General features: G+C 36.9%; 1 protein-coding gene across 1 annotated transcript; it reads left to right on the plus strand.

Moving 5' to 3' along the window:
* The first annotated feature begins 1,893 nt into the window (after nucleotides 1-1,893).
* On the plus strand, nucleotides 1,894-2,351 carry LOC107060913 (uncharacterized). The gene is made up of 2 exons (XM_015309476.1): nucleotides 1,894-1,965; nucleotides 2,049-2,351. The coding sequence occupies exons 1-2, from the start codon at nucleotides 1,894-1,896 to the stop codon at nucleotides 2,349-2,351; spliced, it is 375 nt and encodes a 124-aa protein (XP_015164962.1).
* The last annotated feature ends 11,285 nt before the right edge of the window (nucleotides 2,352-13,636 follow it).

The following is a 13,636-nucleotide window of genomic DNA, read 5'->3' on the forward strand; positions in this document are numbered from 1 at the left end:
ACGTTTCTAGGCACGGGGATAATGTTTAATGGTAGAAATCGTCAAAAACTAACCTCATCATGCTAGAACTCCATAGGAACTCTCTCTTAAGCTTTCTCTTTGGTTTAGGAATTGAAATGAAATATTTTTATGGCTTAAAATGTTAAATAAGCCGACATACCATATTTTTGACCCGACCCGGATTCTGCTCCGGCAGTCCCTAGTAAAACCCTCATAACTTTTTGCTCTGATGTCGGCTTGATACGGGATTTTATGCGTTGCAAATTAGACTCGTAGGCCTTCGATTTAATGGGTGATAGGCCTTCTAACTCTTAATATATTGGGAGAAAACATCCAAGATATTTGACCCAAATTTTAGAGAAATCTTTAAAAAGAACTTACGATAACTTTCGCCAACTTTTATTTTGCCACTTACTTAACTTCAAAACTTGAGATACAACCCTTGAACACTTAAAATATGACATACCACATCATTTTTAATTTATTACTCACCCTCCTTGTCTTTCCACGAAGATACGAGTTAATTTAGACGTTTTGAAAAGTCGGGGTGTTACACATATACTTTTCCTTCTATAGTTAAGATACTGACAACCTAATCGAAAGATTTCAATTCCTCGTGAAACTTTTAATATAAAATAAAAAAAGTGAAATGTTCATGTAAAATCAAGACACTTGACTATATCTTCGTTGAAGAAGCCCATTCACAAGACTTCAAATCAATTCAAATGTATGTTGCCTTCGAACAAGGACTTGTCACATCGAAAATCTCTCAAATCTAGCCAATAATTTTGCATTTTGCAAGTATCCAATCAAAATATTATCTATGAACCAGTTAATTACTAATGCAAGCATCCAAAAATAAGTTTATCAACATTTTAAGACAAAATTCATACACCTTTTCAGTATATCATAATTAATAAGTATTGCTAAGGTTATAACTTCAAGATTCATATTCCAATTTCTTACACAAAATTCTTCTAAAACTATGAGTGTCTGAGTGTTTTTTTTTACTGTTTTAATTTGCAACATAGTTAGACATCTCGTCCATAATTAATAAACTGAAGACTATAAATATATTTTTATAAAATAAAATTAATAGCAGAGATAAAGAGAGGTAATGGATATTTGAAACATTTCAATATTGATAGGAATACATCAATTAAGTCGAGTTGTATAAATGCATTATTTTTGAAATTTGTATAGTATAATTTGCATAACTGTTTAAAGTTTAGATGTTTGTGTTTGTACAAATTCGTTATTTCGAATTTATCATATTTGCATAATTTCAAAATTCATATTACTCTGAAAAACATATTCAATTTAGAACTATAGTTGTACCCATATTTGTATAAATTCGTAATTGTATATAGTTATTCTAACTGTATATTTCTATATTGGGAAAAAGGACGAATTTACCCCCGAACTTTGATAAATGGTACGTCTATGCCCTCCGTTATACTTTGTGTTCACATAAGCCCCTGCCGTCCAATTATCGGTACACACATGCCCCTCTCACTAACGGACCCCTAATTCTGTACAGGTGTTTTAATCCTAATCAACTACCTGTTTGACCATTCTTTTAACCCATAAACTAACAACCTGCCCCAAAAACCCAATAACCCATCTGATTCTCTCTAAAATATCTAAGTCAATTAAACATTCCCAAATCTAATTCACTTTCGTATCTCACAATCCTAGCCTAGTTCTTTCGTTGATTCCAGTTTGTTAGTTGATTCCACCGTGTCTTCGTCGAATCTATCGTGTGTTGGTCATAATTTTGTAGTCAATTTTTTATCTATCTGTCGTTTCCCTCAAATCAGACCTAAAACCATGTTTGAAAGTTCTTGTGATTCAATTAGTAACTCCATGATGATGACTTATTTTTGTGGTGAAATGGCTCGTTGTTTCACTTCAAGGACTCCATTGAACCCCGGAAGAAGATTTTATAGATGTTCTAAACCTAAGGTACATTTTTCGCTAAATGTAAATTAATGTGATTTCTGCTTGTATTTTGGTGATTATGAGTTCTTCTCTGTTATTTTTATCAGATTGAAAACTGTGGATTTTGGAGGTGGGAAGACAGTTCTTCAAAAAATTCTTCCATTGAAGTCAATTTACTGAAGTCTAAATTGGAAGTTGCTACGTTGAAAATGGAGAATTTGAGAGAGTCGTTGAATGTGATTAAGATTGAAAGAGACAATTTGAAGAAAACATTGGAGAATTTAGAGAGTTTAAACTACTTCGAGGTGAATAAATCAAGAAATTTGGAAGCGAAAGTGTCGAAGTTGAAGATGTTGTGTATATTGTCATTTACTGTGTTTGTGGTATTTGTTGTTGCAATTTTCAAGTGATTAACTGTTGTGTAGCATGAGGAATATATGTTGTTGAATTGTAGTTTCAAGGGTTAGTTATTTCAAGTATTTTTAGTTTAAGTGTTAGTTATTTCAAGTGTTCCTATGTATAAGTGAATCTTATGTTTTGAATGTTGGCCATTATTTAGTGTAGCTATTACTTCAAACGTATTGTGAATTTCAAATGTTGGCTGTGAACATTATTTTGTGTCTTTTGCCTTAAAGTTTGTAGTATTTAGAGGTGTTATATTAGTCATTATGTTGAAGATGGATAAACTTTCTGATATTGCAATTATGTTTTCCTTGTATTTAGAGAATCTGAAAATGAAATGAAAGTTTGTCTTACCATCGTTTGTGAAACGTGTGTTTTCAAGTGTTATAAAACATGCACAAAGGCACTATTAAACTGTCAACATGAAAGTCACTAACTAACTTGCACAAAGGATAAACAAATAAACTGTTAAACTTGCATAAAGGCACTATTAAACTGTCAACATGAAAGTCACTAAGGCAATATTAAACTTGCACAAAAGCACAACAAAGACACCATATATAACATTCAAACATTGGTCATATATAAGCAAAACGACAGTTAGTTTTAGCTGATACAGTCAGCCTATACAAACAGTAGAAGCAAAACAGAGTACCAAAACGACAAGTTTAAGGCACCAACCTATACAAAACATAGCAAAAAAACAAGTTTAGCCTTAACGTCATTTAAGGCACCAGCCTAGACAAAACATAGCAAAAAAATACGTTTAGCCTTAACATCATTTAAGGCACCAGCCTATACAAAACATAGCAAAGAAACAAGTTTAGCCTTAACATCAATGAAGGCACCAACATATACAAAACAGTACCAACACACTATCATCATCCCTTTCTTGGCCTCAACTTTTGTAGCTGGTTTGTAGTAACTGCACCCTGTCCATTCCAAGTTAAGTCAGTTGGTGCTATGGGAAGATTTGTAGGTTCACTAATACCAAATTTGTCACCTCTTAAGCCTATTACTCTACTTTCAATTGGTTCTTGTGGGTTCTGTCTCTTTCTCAATCTTGTTAGAAAAGCTTCTTCTGAGATTGTTCTTGGCCTTAGCCTAGGATCTTCATCATCATCCTCAACTACTGGAAAATAGATGCTAGAATAAGCATATTCAGACTGACTCTCTTGTGTTGGTTGTGGGGTTGTACAGTTGGCTGTGCAGTTGATGTCTTCCTCAGAAGCTTCATCTTCATCAACTAAACCTCTCCTAGGCTGTCTCTTTTTTTCCCTACCAGTTTCTTTTCCTTGCTTAGTAGGTTGCTTCCCCTGATTTGCCTTATTAATCATAATAGAAGATAGGGAATTAAATAGTAAAATGGAATAATTATTTGATGAAATTAAAGATTAAATGAAAATTACCTTTTCACATCCTCTTGCATTATGATTTTGTTCTCCACAATTACTACATGTCATCACTTTTCCTTTTCTTGTTTGCTTCCATACTCCTTGCCTCTTAACATCTTCAATCCTTTCTCTTTCCCTCATAAGCTTAGGTCTACCAACAATCTTGACCAATTCTGGTGGTTCAATGGCATGCAAAGGATCACGTTTCCAGAATGGTTCCCCCTTAACAGGTTGTAACTTATGTTTGTCAACTGCCAAGGCTGCCTCCTTACTATAATACCAATCAATTTCTTTCTTTGGTATCATTTTCTTATGCTCCATGGCCTTAATTGCATGTGGACATGGAATTCCAGTAAGATCCCATGTTCTGCATGTGCATTTTTTCTCTCTTAAGTTGACAATGTGTCTATCTGCACCTTCAGTAACCTCATAGCCATTATCCCCATTGCCACTCACCTTACAAACCTTGGAAATCTTCAAATACTCAATAAACAACAACTCACTTTTGGGACTAAACCCATCATCTTTCCACTTCCTCACAACAACCTTTTTTGTTGTCAACCTCTCCATTATCTTGACCCTGATGTCTTCCAACATTTCAATAATTGGCTTGTACCTTGCTTCAAGTATCCAAGCATTGAATGATTCAGTAAAATTATTGTCCACAGCCTTTTGCACACTGTATCTAAATAGGCTTTGCACCATGCTTTGGAAGGATACTTGTCTATTAAATCTTGTCCAACCTCTTCATCAACTTCCTTGATCTCTTGAAGTTGGTCCTCAAACTCCTCTGTAAATGATAACCATGCAGCCTACCATAACAACCTTTTCAGCTTCAAGCAGCCCCTAAGTATCAAATTAAAACAACTAAAATTAATAAAAGAAATAGTATCAAGCAAAGGTAAATAAATTGCAAATTAGTAGTATAATATTACCTTCTGCATATCTCATATGAATGTCAGTCCTTCACCATTTTGAAGTTCAAGTGAATGTTGCAGATGTTGCATTAACCATGTTCAAGTCCTCTTAGTCTCTTTATCTACCACAACCCAAGCTAGAGGGTAGAAATAGTTATTACTGTCTTGACCAACAGCACACAATACTTGTCCCTTAGCTTTTCCTTTAAGGAATGTACCATCTAACCCAATGACTGGTCTTAACCCAGACTTAAAACCCAATTTCATTGCCTTGAAGCATATATACATCCTAAGAAATTTTCTCTTACCATTAGATAGTGCCTCTTTAGATAAATCTATCACAATGTCAGACCCTGGATTAAAACTTCTCAATTCAGTAGCATAACCCTCTAATTTATTGTAAGAGTCTACAAAGCTACCTTCTAGACTCTCTAGTATCTCCTTTTTGTCTCTCTTGCACTTTGTTTCACTTACATTTAGCTCAAACACTCTATGTAAGTCAGCCTTCATTTTTTGACCTTGTACTTGGGGTCACTTTGCAATTTGTCCTTAAAATACAAAGCTATTATTGAGTAATCCACTAAAGAGTTATCATATGTTGTTCCACACTGTATATGATCTACAAGTGTTTTGACACTAACATCAGGAGTGGTCATATCCCCAGAAATAAGAAGTAAAAATGGACAACCTTCAGCAGCACATGTATACCTCAATCTTCTTTTATCACTCTTCACCATAACTAGTTCTACCTTCTTAGCTATAGCATAAAGTTCACAAAACTGTTTTGCTTCAGCTATGTCCTTGAAGACCATACCCTTAACAATCTCCTTATAATCTTGCAAACTTTTATATTCCTCTCTTTTTTAGTAACAAAATTTTCTAATTCATCTGTATCATAATCTGAACAACTAAATACCATTACATTATTACTGTCATCTTCACTTTCACTTGCCTTCATTAACAATTAGTGAAAGTAAAAATGACCCAACATGCATGACAATATTAGGTACATCAACAGATAATTCACAATCCTCAGTAACAAATAAGTGAATAGATTTATAATCAGTAGAGATAAAAAATGTTAAGGTCCTAACTCCCTCATCACCTATTATTTCAAAATATTTCCCAGTTAGAGCAAGTACAATAAGTTCTTGCACACCAACAAAACCTAACTTATCAGTGTACTCATTCACTAAGTCAATAAAAGATATTAGATCAGGATCATACCCTTTCCAATAATGAACCCATCATTTGTCATAATGTGGTTCTGGACTGGTTAACCACTCACCACCATGATGAAAGTATATGGTAACTTCAGCCATGTTAATGACCTACAAAGAGTTATGAAATAACATAAGTAAGTTACAATAGGAAATAAGCAAGTTAGATAGTAAATAAGTCACATTAACGAAGTCGGTCTCATTTAGTAAGTTAGTTAAGTCAGTCACATTAATAAGCATAAGACATTAAGTTAATTAGTAAGTCACATTAGTGTAAGTAAGTTAAGTAAGTCAGTTAGTATAAGTCAGTCAGTCACAAGTGTAAGCATAAGGCATTGACATAGTAAGTCACATTAAGTAAGTTAATTAGTCATTAGTATAAGTCAGTCACAAGTGTAAGCATAAAAGTCACATAAAGTTAATTAGTCATTAGTATAAGTCAACCACATTAGTATAAGCCAGTCACAAGTGTAAGCATAAAAGTCACATTAAGTCACATTAAGTTAATTAGTCATTAGTATAAGTCAGTCACATTAGCATAAGTCAGTCACAAGTGTAAGCATAAAAGTCACATTAAGTAAGTTAATTAGTCATTAGTATAAGTCAGTCACATTAGTATAAGTTATAAGTTAAGTAAGTCAGTCACATTAGTATAAGTAAGTTAAGTAAGTGCATAAGGCATTAACATAGTAAGTCACATTAAGTAAGTTAATTAGTCATTAGTATAAGTCAATTAAGTAAGTATAAGTCATAAGTTAAGTAAGTCAGTCACATTAGTATAAGTAAGTTAAGTAAGTGCATAAGGCATTAACATAGTAAGTCACATTAAGTAAGTTAATTAGTCATTAGTATAAGTTAGTTAAGTAAGTGCATAAGGCATTAACATAATAAGTCACATTAAGTAAGTTAATTAGTTAAAACATATAAGTCATTTAAGTAAGTATAAGTCAGTTAAGTAAGTTAGTAAATCACATTAAACAAGTGGTCCATAATTAACAATTAAACAAGTATTATTTCTTATGGTCCACAACATAAAGGCATGAAGACAAAGTAATGGAATAAAGTAGGCATGAAGACAAAGCAAAGGAATAAAGTCAGGGGAATCTGAAACTAAAGGAACAAAAAATAACTTTAACAAACCAACAAATCTAAATACAAACAAAAAAAACATTTATTTAACAAAAAGTTGCATGAAAGCATAAAAATACTCTAAAGTGAAACCCTAGAAACGAACTTCATTTTTCGGATTAGTGAAACCCAAGAAAGTGAACTTTATTTTGACTATAAAAAGCACATTTTACACATTAACTAAAGAAACAACTTAAAAGTTGTAACACCCCGTATCCGAAACAGACCAATAATGAAGATTTTGAGAAGTTACAAGTGCAACCTACAATCGCCACCTACGGACCGTAGTCTGACCTACGGACCGTGTTGTGGGTCAGTGGTTCACTACTACACCCCTCCCAAAAACCCACCTCAGAAAATCAACTAAGTCTCAACCCACGGACATACCTACGGTCCGTAAGTCAGACCACGATTCGTGGTTCAAGACCCCTTTTACCCAGCCTCTGACATAAACGACGGCCGACCAACACGGACCGTCATTCGATCTACGGTCCAGGTCTGACCGTAGGTAAGGGTCAGCAGCCAGTTAGATGAAAATTATTGAGTGGGTCAACTTCAGATGGTCATAACTCACAAAAGTAATTGTATGTCCCATTACCTATGATATGATAGATAATTGAATCCACTTTCCAACGCCATCGAGTTTGCTTAAATCCGACCTCCGAGTAAAAAGTTATGCTTGTTTTAGTAAAGCCCTGTCGGGCAGACTTGACCTACAACTCCAATCTACGGACCGTAGATTGACCTACGGCCCGTAGGTCCCGTCCGTCGATCACTCCGACAGCAGTTAAGTCAGGGGTCTTTTGGTCTTTTCCTATTTCGTTGGACCTCTAAGCTACGTCGTTTAGACCCTAAATTATGAGGTTTTAGTCAGTTTAAGCCTAGAAACATAACTAGAACTTACCTAAGTCAAATTATTAATCAAAAACTTAGAAAATTAGAGCGTAAGAGGAGAAGAGAGGTCAAGAACCCTAGTTCAAGAACGCAACAAGTTTTCTTCAGCTCCACCCCATAAATCAAAGGATTTCTCCGTGAAATTCGTCACCAGGTATGTGGAATTTCACTAATGGGTTCCTTTCACCCATTAGGTCCCTAGTTTTCAGTCAGTTTCTTGATTCCCTTAATTATGACTAGACCTAGGGTTTCTTGAATGTTAGAATTGTTGGGTTCTTAGCTATTAGAATGATCCAAATCAGACTAGTACGTCAATATTCAGTTTAATGCATGAATTTCAGAACCTTAGCTATGTATTTCTTTAGTTCTTGAATTACACATGCTATGTCAGATATTTTAGTTATTTCAGATATACATGCCTCAATTTTGAATGTGTTTTTATCAATATATTATTGCACATTCACAGTTGCATGTCAATTTGAGCTATCCGGTATAATACAGAAATTCAGTCATAATGTGTTAATCACTTAATCCATTGGGAGTAGCATAATACCCAGTTGGACTAAGGTTCAGCGTACCCATATAGTCCCAAAACTACGAGCCACGTAGGTGTAAGTCCCCTCTATCGGCAATATCAATTAGTGATCACGCCAGCATGCCTCTATACCTCTGGCAAGGTATATTGGGTTCTATCTATGGGGCATATACATCGGACTCCATATTTAGCTCATGTGGTTTTATTATCGATTATTAGTAGCTCCCACAGTTCAATCAGATTCTATTGCATTGACCATTTATCAGTATATCCAATATTCAGTTTTAGCATGTTATAAATTTGGTCATTGCATTCAGTTATCTCAACATTCAGTATCTATATCATGTTTAGATTATTTCATTGCTTTATTGCTTTGTTCAGTTATATGGTATTTCAGCTTTACTCTATTCTGCATGCTCAGTACCTTTCAAGTACTGACGCATACGTGCACTACATCTTCTCGTGATGTAGGTTTAGGTTCTCAGTATCCTAATCATGCTTAGATCAGTTTCCGATCTCCAGTTCAGCAGAATCAGTGGTGAGTCCTCATTCTCCTAGGACAATAATCATGAGTTTATTTTTGGTATTTTCAGTCATTTAGTTTCAGTTTTGCTAGACTTAGTTGGGGCCTGTCCCAGCATTTCTAGTCAGTTACAGGCTATTTTCAAACATAGATAGATTTCAGGTTAGTATTTTGAGTTTGATGTTTCTTTTGTATTAAACTCATCAGTTTTCATATAACTCAATTATAGTATATGGGTATTCCCCATCTTTTCATTTTATTTATGATGTAGCTTCCGCATCAGTTTATTATGTTTAGTATGCTCATGATCATGCCAACAGGGTTAGCTTGGGATTACTTGTGGTCCTAAGTCCCGTGTTCGCGTTTTGGGGGTAGCTCGGGGCATGACAAACTTGGTATCAGAGCCTTAGGTTTTAAGTGTCCTAGGATGTCTGAAAAGTCGCACTGGGTAAAGTCCTTTTCATGGATGTGTAATGCGCACCACATCTAATAAGAGGGAGGCTACAAAGTGTCTTAGGAAAAATCTTCATTTTCTTATTACTCTTATCGTGTGTAAGGTATGATCTATTTTCATTCTAATTCGACGTTCTACGTTTCAGATCATGCCTCCTTGTAGAGCTAACGTCAGGAATGCAAATGCCAGGAACGCAAACGCAGCTCCTCAAATCCCTGATCAAGAAGTGTCGAATGCAGAGTTCAGGAACGTCATTCAGATGTTGGCTCAGTGTGTGGCCAACCAGAACAATCAGCGGGCACCAGTTCTGGTAAATGCCAATATTGGGTCAGCTGCAGCCAGGGTGCAAGACTTTGTTAGGATAAATCCGCCAGAGTTCTTAGGATCGCAAGTTAGAGAAGATCCCCAAAACTTCATTGATGAGGTCAAGAAGATCTTTGAAGTGATGTAGGTAACTGGGAATGATCGGGTTGAGTTAGCATCTTACTAACTGAAAGATGTTGCTCATATCTAGTATACTCAGTGAAAGGAGAACAGGGGTACAAATGCAGCTCCTATTACTTGGGATTATTTCAACGAGAACTTTCTAGACAGGTTTTTCCCCATAGAGTTTAGAGAAACAAGGGCCCAAGAATTTATGAACTTAAGGCAGGGTAACATGACGGTCCAAGAGTATGGACTCAAGTTTAACCAACTATCCAGGTATGCTCCTCACATGGTTGTTGATTCCAGGGATCAAATGAATAAGTTTATGTATGGAGTGTCAGACTTAGTGAAGACATAGTGCAGGAATGTTATGTTGTTGGGAGACATGAACATCTCTAGTCTCATGACTCACGCTCAGCAGGTTGAGGTTGATAAGCTTAGGAAACATGCTAAGAAGACTAAGAAAGCAAGAACAGGTAACTACGAGTATTCCCAACAGAAATCGCGTAGTGGAAATCGCTCGCAGTTTCAGCAGAAGTCTTCGACTCCAGCACCTTCATCATCTAGTATTCCATCCCCCAGGTTCCGTAACGATCAGAAAGGTAGGGCATCAGGCTCTAAGTCTCAAGGAAGTGTTACAGGTACTAAAACCTACCCAATTTGCCCTAAGTGTGGTAAGAACCATCCGGGCGAGTGTTTTGCAGGAAAAGAAAGATGTTTTATGTGTGGTCAGTCTGGTCACAGGTTGAGGGATTGTCCTTCTAGACAGGGTCAAGAAGGTAATAATGGTATAGCTTAGTCTATAACTTCAGCAACACTAGCAGGTCGCCTGACTCAACAAGGTAACTCTTCTGGTACAGGTAGCGGACAACGCCAAAACAGGCTATATGCTCTTCAGGCTCGCCAAGATCAGGAAGATTCTCCTGATGTAGTCACTGGTACGTTACGAGTCCTTTATCTTGATGTTTATGCATTATTAGATCCAAGGGCTACTTTGTCTTTTGTAACTCCTTACATAGCAGTCAAATTCAGAGTTAGCCTAGAAACTCTTTCAGAACCCTTCTCAGTCTCTACTCCAGTCGGTGACCCAGTTATAGCTAGATGGGTATACAGAAGTTGCCATGTCACAGTCTCTAAGAAAGTCACCTCAGCAGATCTTCTAGAGTTAAAAATGGTAGACTTCGATGTCATTCTAGGCATGGATTGGTTACATTCATGTTATTCCTCAGTCAATTGTAGAACTAGGATTGTTCGTTTTCAGTTTCCAAATGAACCAATCTTAGAATGGAAGGGTAGTAGCTTAGCGCCTATGTGTCGATTCATTTCTTACCTTAAGGCCAGAAAGATGATCTCTAAGGGTTATCTCTATCATCTAGTTCGGGTTAAGGATTCAAGCTCCGAAACCCTAACTCTTGAGTCAGTTCCTGTGGTTAATGAGTTTCCAGAAGTGTTCCAGAAGATCTTCCCGGAGTCCCTTCCGATAGGAAATCGACTTTGGAATTGATCTCATTCCAGATACCCAGCCTATTTTTATTCCTCCTTATAGAATAGCTCCAGTTGAGCTTAAGGAATTGAAGGAGCAATTGAAAGACCTTTTAGATAAGGGTTTCATCAGACCTAGTATTTCGCCATGGGGTGCGCCAGTGTTGTTTGTGAAGAAGAAAGATGGTTCACTTAGAATGTGTATTGACTACAGACAGTTGAGCAAGGTCACCATCAAGAATAATTATCCCATCCCCAGGATTGATGACTTGTTCGACCAACTTCAGGGTGCTAGTCCTTTCTCAAAGATAGACCTCAGATCAGGTTATCATCAGCTTAGAGTCAGAGATAGTGACATTCCGTAGAAAGCTATCAGAACTCGGTATGGTCATTACGAATTTGTAGTTATGTCATTTGGACTAACAAATGTTCCTGTAGCTTTCATGGACTTAATGAACATGGTGTTCAAACAGTATTTAGACTTTTTCGTTATCGTCTTTATTGATGATATCCTCATTTACTCTAGGAATGAGGAAGAACATGCAAGTCATTTAAGAGTTGTTCTGCAAACTCTCAAAGATCGCCAGTTATTTGCAAAATTTAACAAGTGCGAGTTTTGGTTACAATCAGTTGCCTTCCTTGGGCAAGTTTCAGTGGTCAGATGATTGTGAGGAAAGCTTCGCAAAATTGAAAACTAGGTTGACTACAGCTCCTGTCTTGACTCTACCAGAGGGTTGAGATGGTTATGTGATCTATTGTGATGTATCCAGAGTCGGCCTAGGTGGTGTATTGATGCAGCGAGGTAAGTTATAGCTTATGCTTCTAGACAGCTTAAGGTACATGAGAAGAATTATCTGACTCATGACCTTGAGCTTGCAGCTGTGGTGTTTGCACTCAAGATTTGGAGACACTACTTGTATGGTGTTCATATAGATGTGTTCATAAACAATAAGAGCCTTCAGTATGTGTTCACACAGAAAGAGTTGAATCTTTGCCAGAGAAGATAGATTGAGTTCCTCAAAGATTATGATATGAGCGTGCATTACCATTTAGGTAAGGCAAATGTAGTAGCAGATTATCCATGGGTAGTGTAGCACATGTTGATGAAGAAGAAATGAGCTAGCAAAGGATGTTCACAGACTTGCTCGCTTATGAGTTCGTCTTATGAGCATATCAGATGGTGGTGTAACGGTTTAGAATGGGGCAGAATATTCTTTGGTAGTGGAAGTTAAAGAAAAGCAAGACAGTGATCCGATATTGCTCGAACTCAAGGGTGCAGTCCATCAACAGAGAGTTGAGGTTTTCTCCCAAGGGGGAGATGGCGTGCTTCGCTACCAGGGTCGATTATGTGTTCCTAACATGGGCGAGTTGAGACATCATATTCTTGCAGAGGCCCATAACTCCAGATATTCTATCAATCCAGGCGCCACTAAGATGTACCGCGATCTGCGAGAAGTCTATTAGTGGAATGGTATGAAAAGAGATATAACAGATTTTGTGGCTAAAGTGCCCCAAATTGCCAACAAGTCAAGGTAGAACATTAGAAATCAGGAGGTATGACACAAGAGATTGACATTCCTACTTGGAAGTGGGAAGTGATCAACATGGACTTCATCATAGGTGTACCTCGTACTTGCAGACATCATGACTCTATTTGGGTGATTGTTGATTGGGTTACTAAGTCTTCTCGCTTTTTGGCGGTCAAGACTACAGATTCGACGGAGGATTACGCCAAGCTTTACATTAATGAGATTGTGAGGTTGCATGGGGTTCTTTTGTCTATCATTTCATATAGAGGTCATCAGTTTACCTCTCATTTCTGGAAGTTATTTCAGAAGGGTTTTGGTACTCAGGTTAACCTTAGCACAACATTTCATCCACAGACGAATGGTCAGGCAGAGCGTACCATACAAACCTTAGAGGACATGTTGAGAGCTTGTGTGATAGAATTCAAGGGTAGTTGGGATGATCACCTTCCTCTTATTGAGTTCGCCTATAACAATAGTTACCATTCCATCATTCAGATGGCCCATTATGAGGCATTGTATGACGTAGATGTAGATCACCAGTTGGTTGGTTTGAAGTAGGTAAAGCAGGCTTGATAGGACCAGATTTAGTCCTTGATGCTATGGAGAAAGTGCAACTCATTAGAGATAGACTTAAGACTGCCCAGAGTCACCAAAAGTCCTATGTAGATGTGAGAAGAAGGGAACTAGAGTTCCAAGTTGATGATTGGGTTTTCCTGAAAGTGTCACCTATGAAGGGGGTGATGAGATTTGGCAAGAAAGGGAAGCTCAGTCCCAGATATGTAAGCCCTTAC

This window comes from Solanum tuberosum, unplaced genomic scaffold (genome assembly GCF_000226075.1).
Source record: "Solanum tuberosum cultivar DM 1-3 516 R44 unplaced genomic scaffold, SolTub_3.0 scf00104, whole genome shotgun sequence".
Classification (NCBI taxonomy): domain Eukaryota; kingdom Viridiplantae; phylum Streptophyta; class Magnoliopsida; order Solanales; family Solanaceae; genus Solanum; species Solanum tuberosum.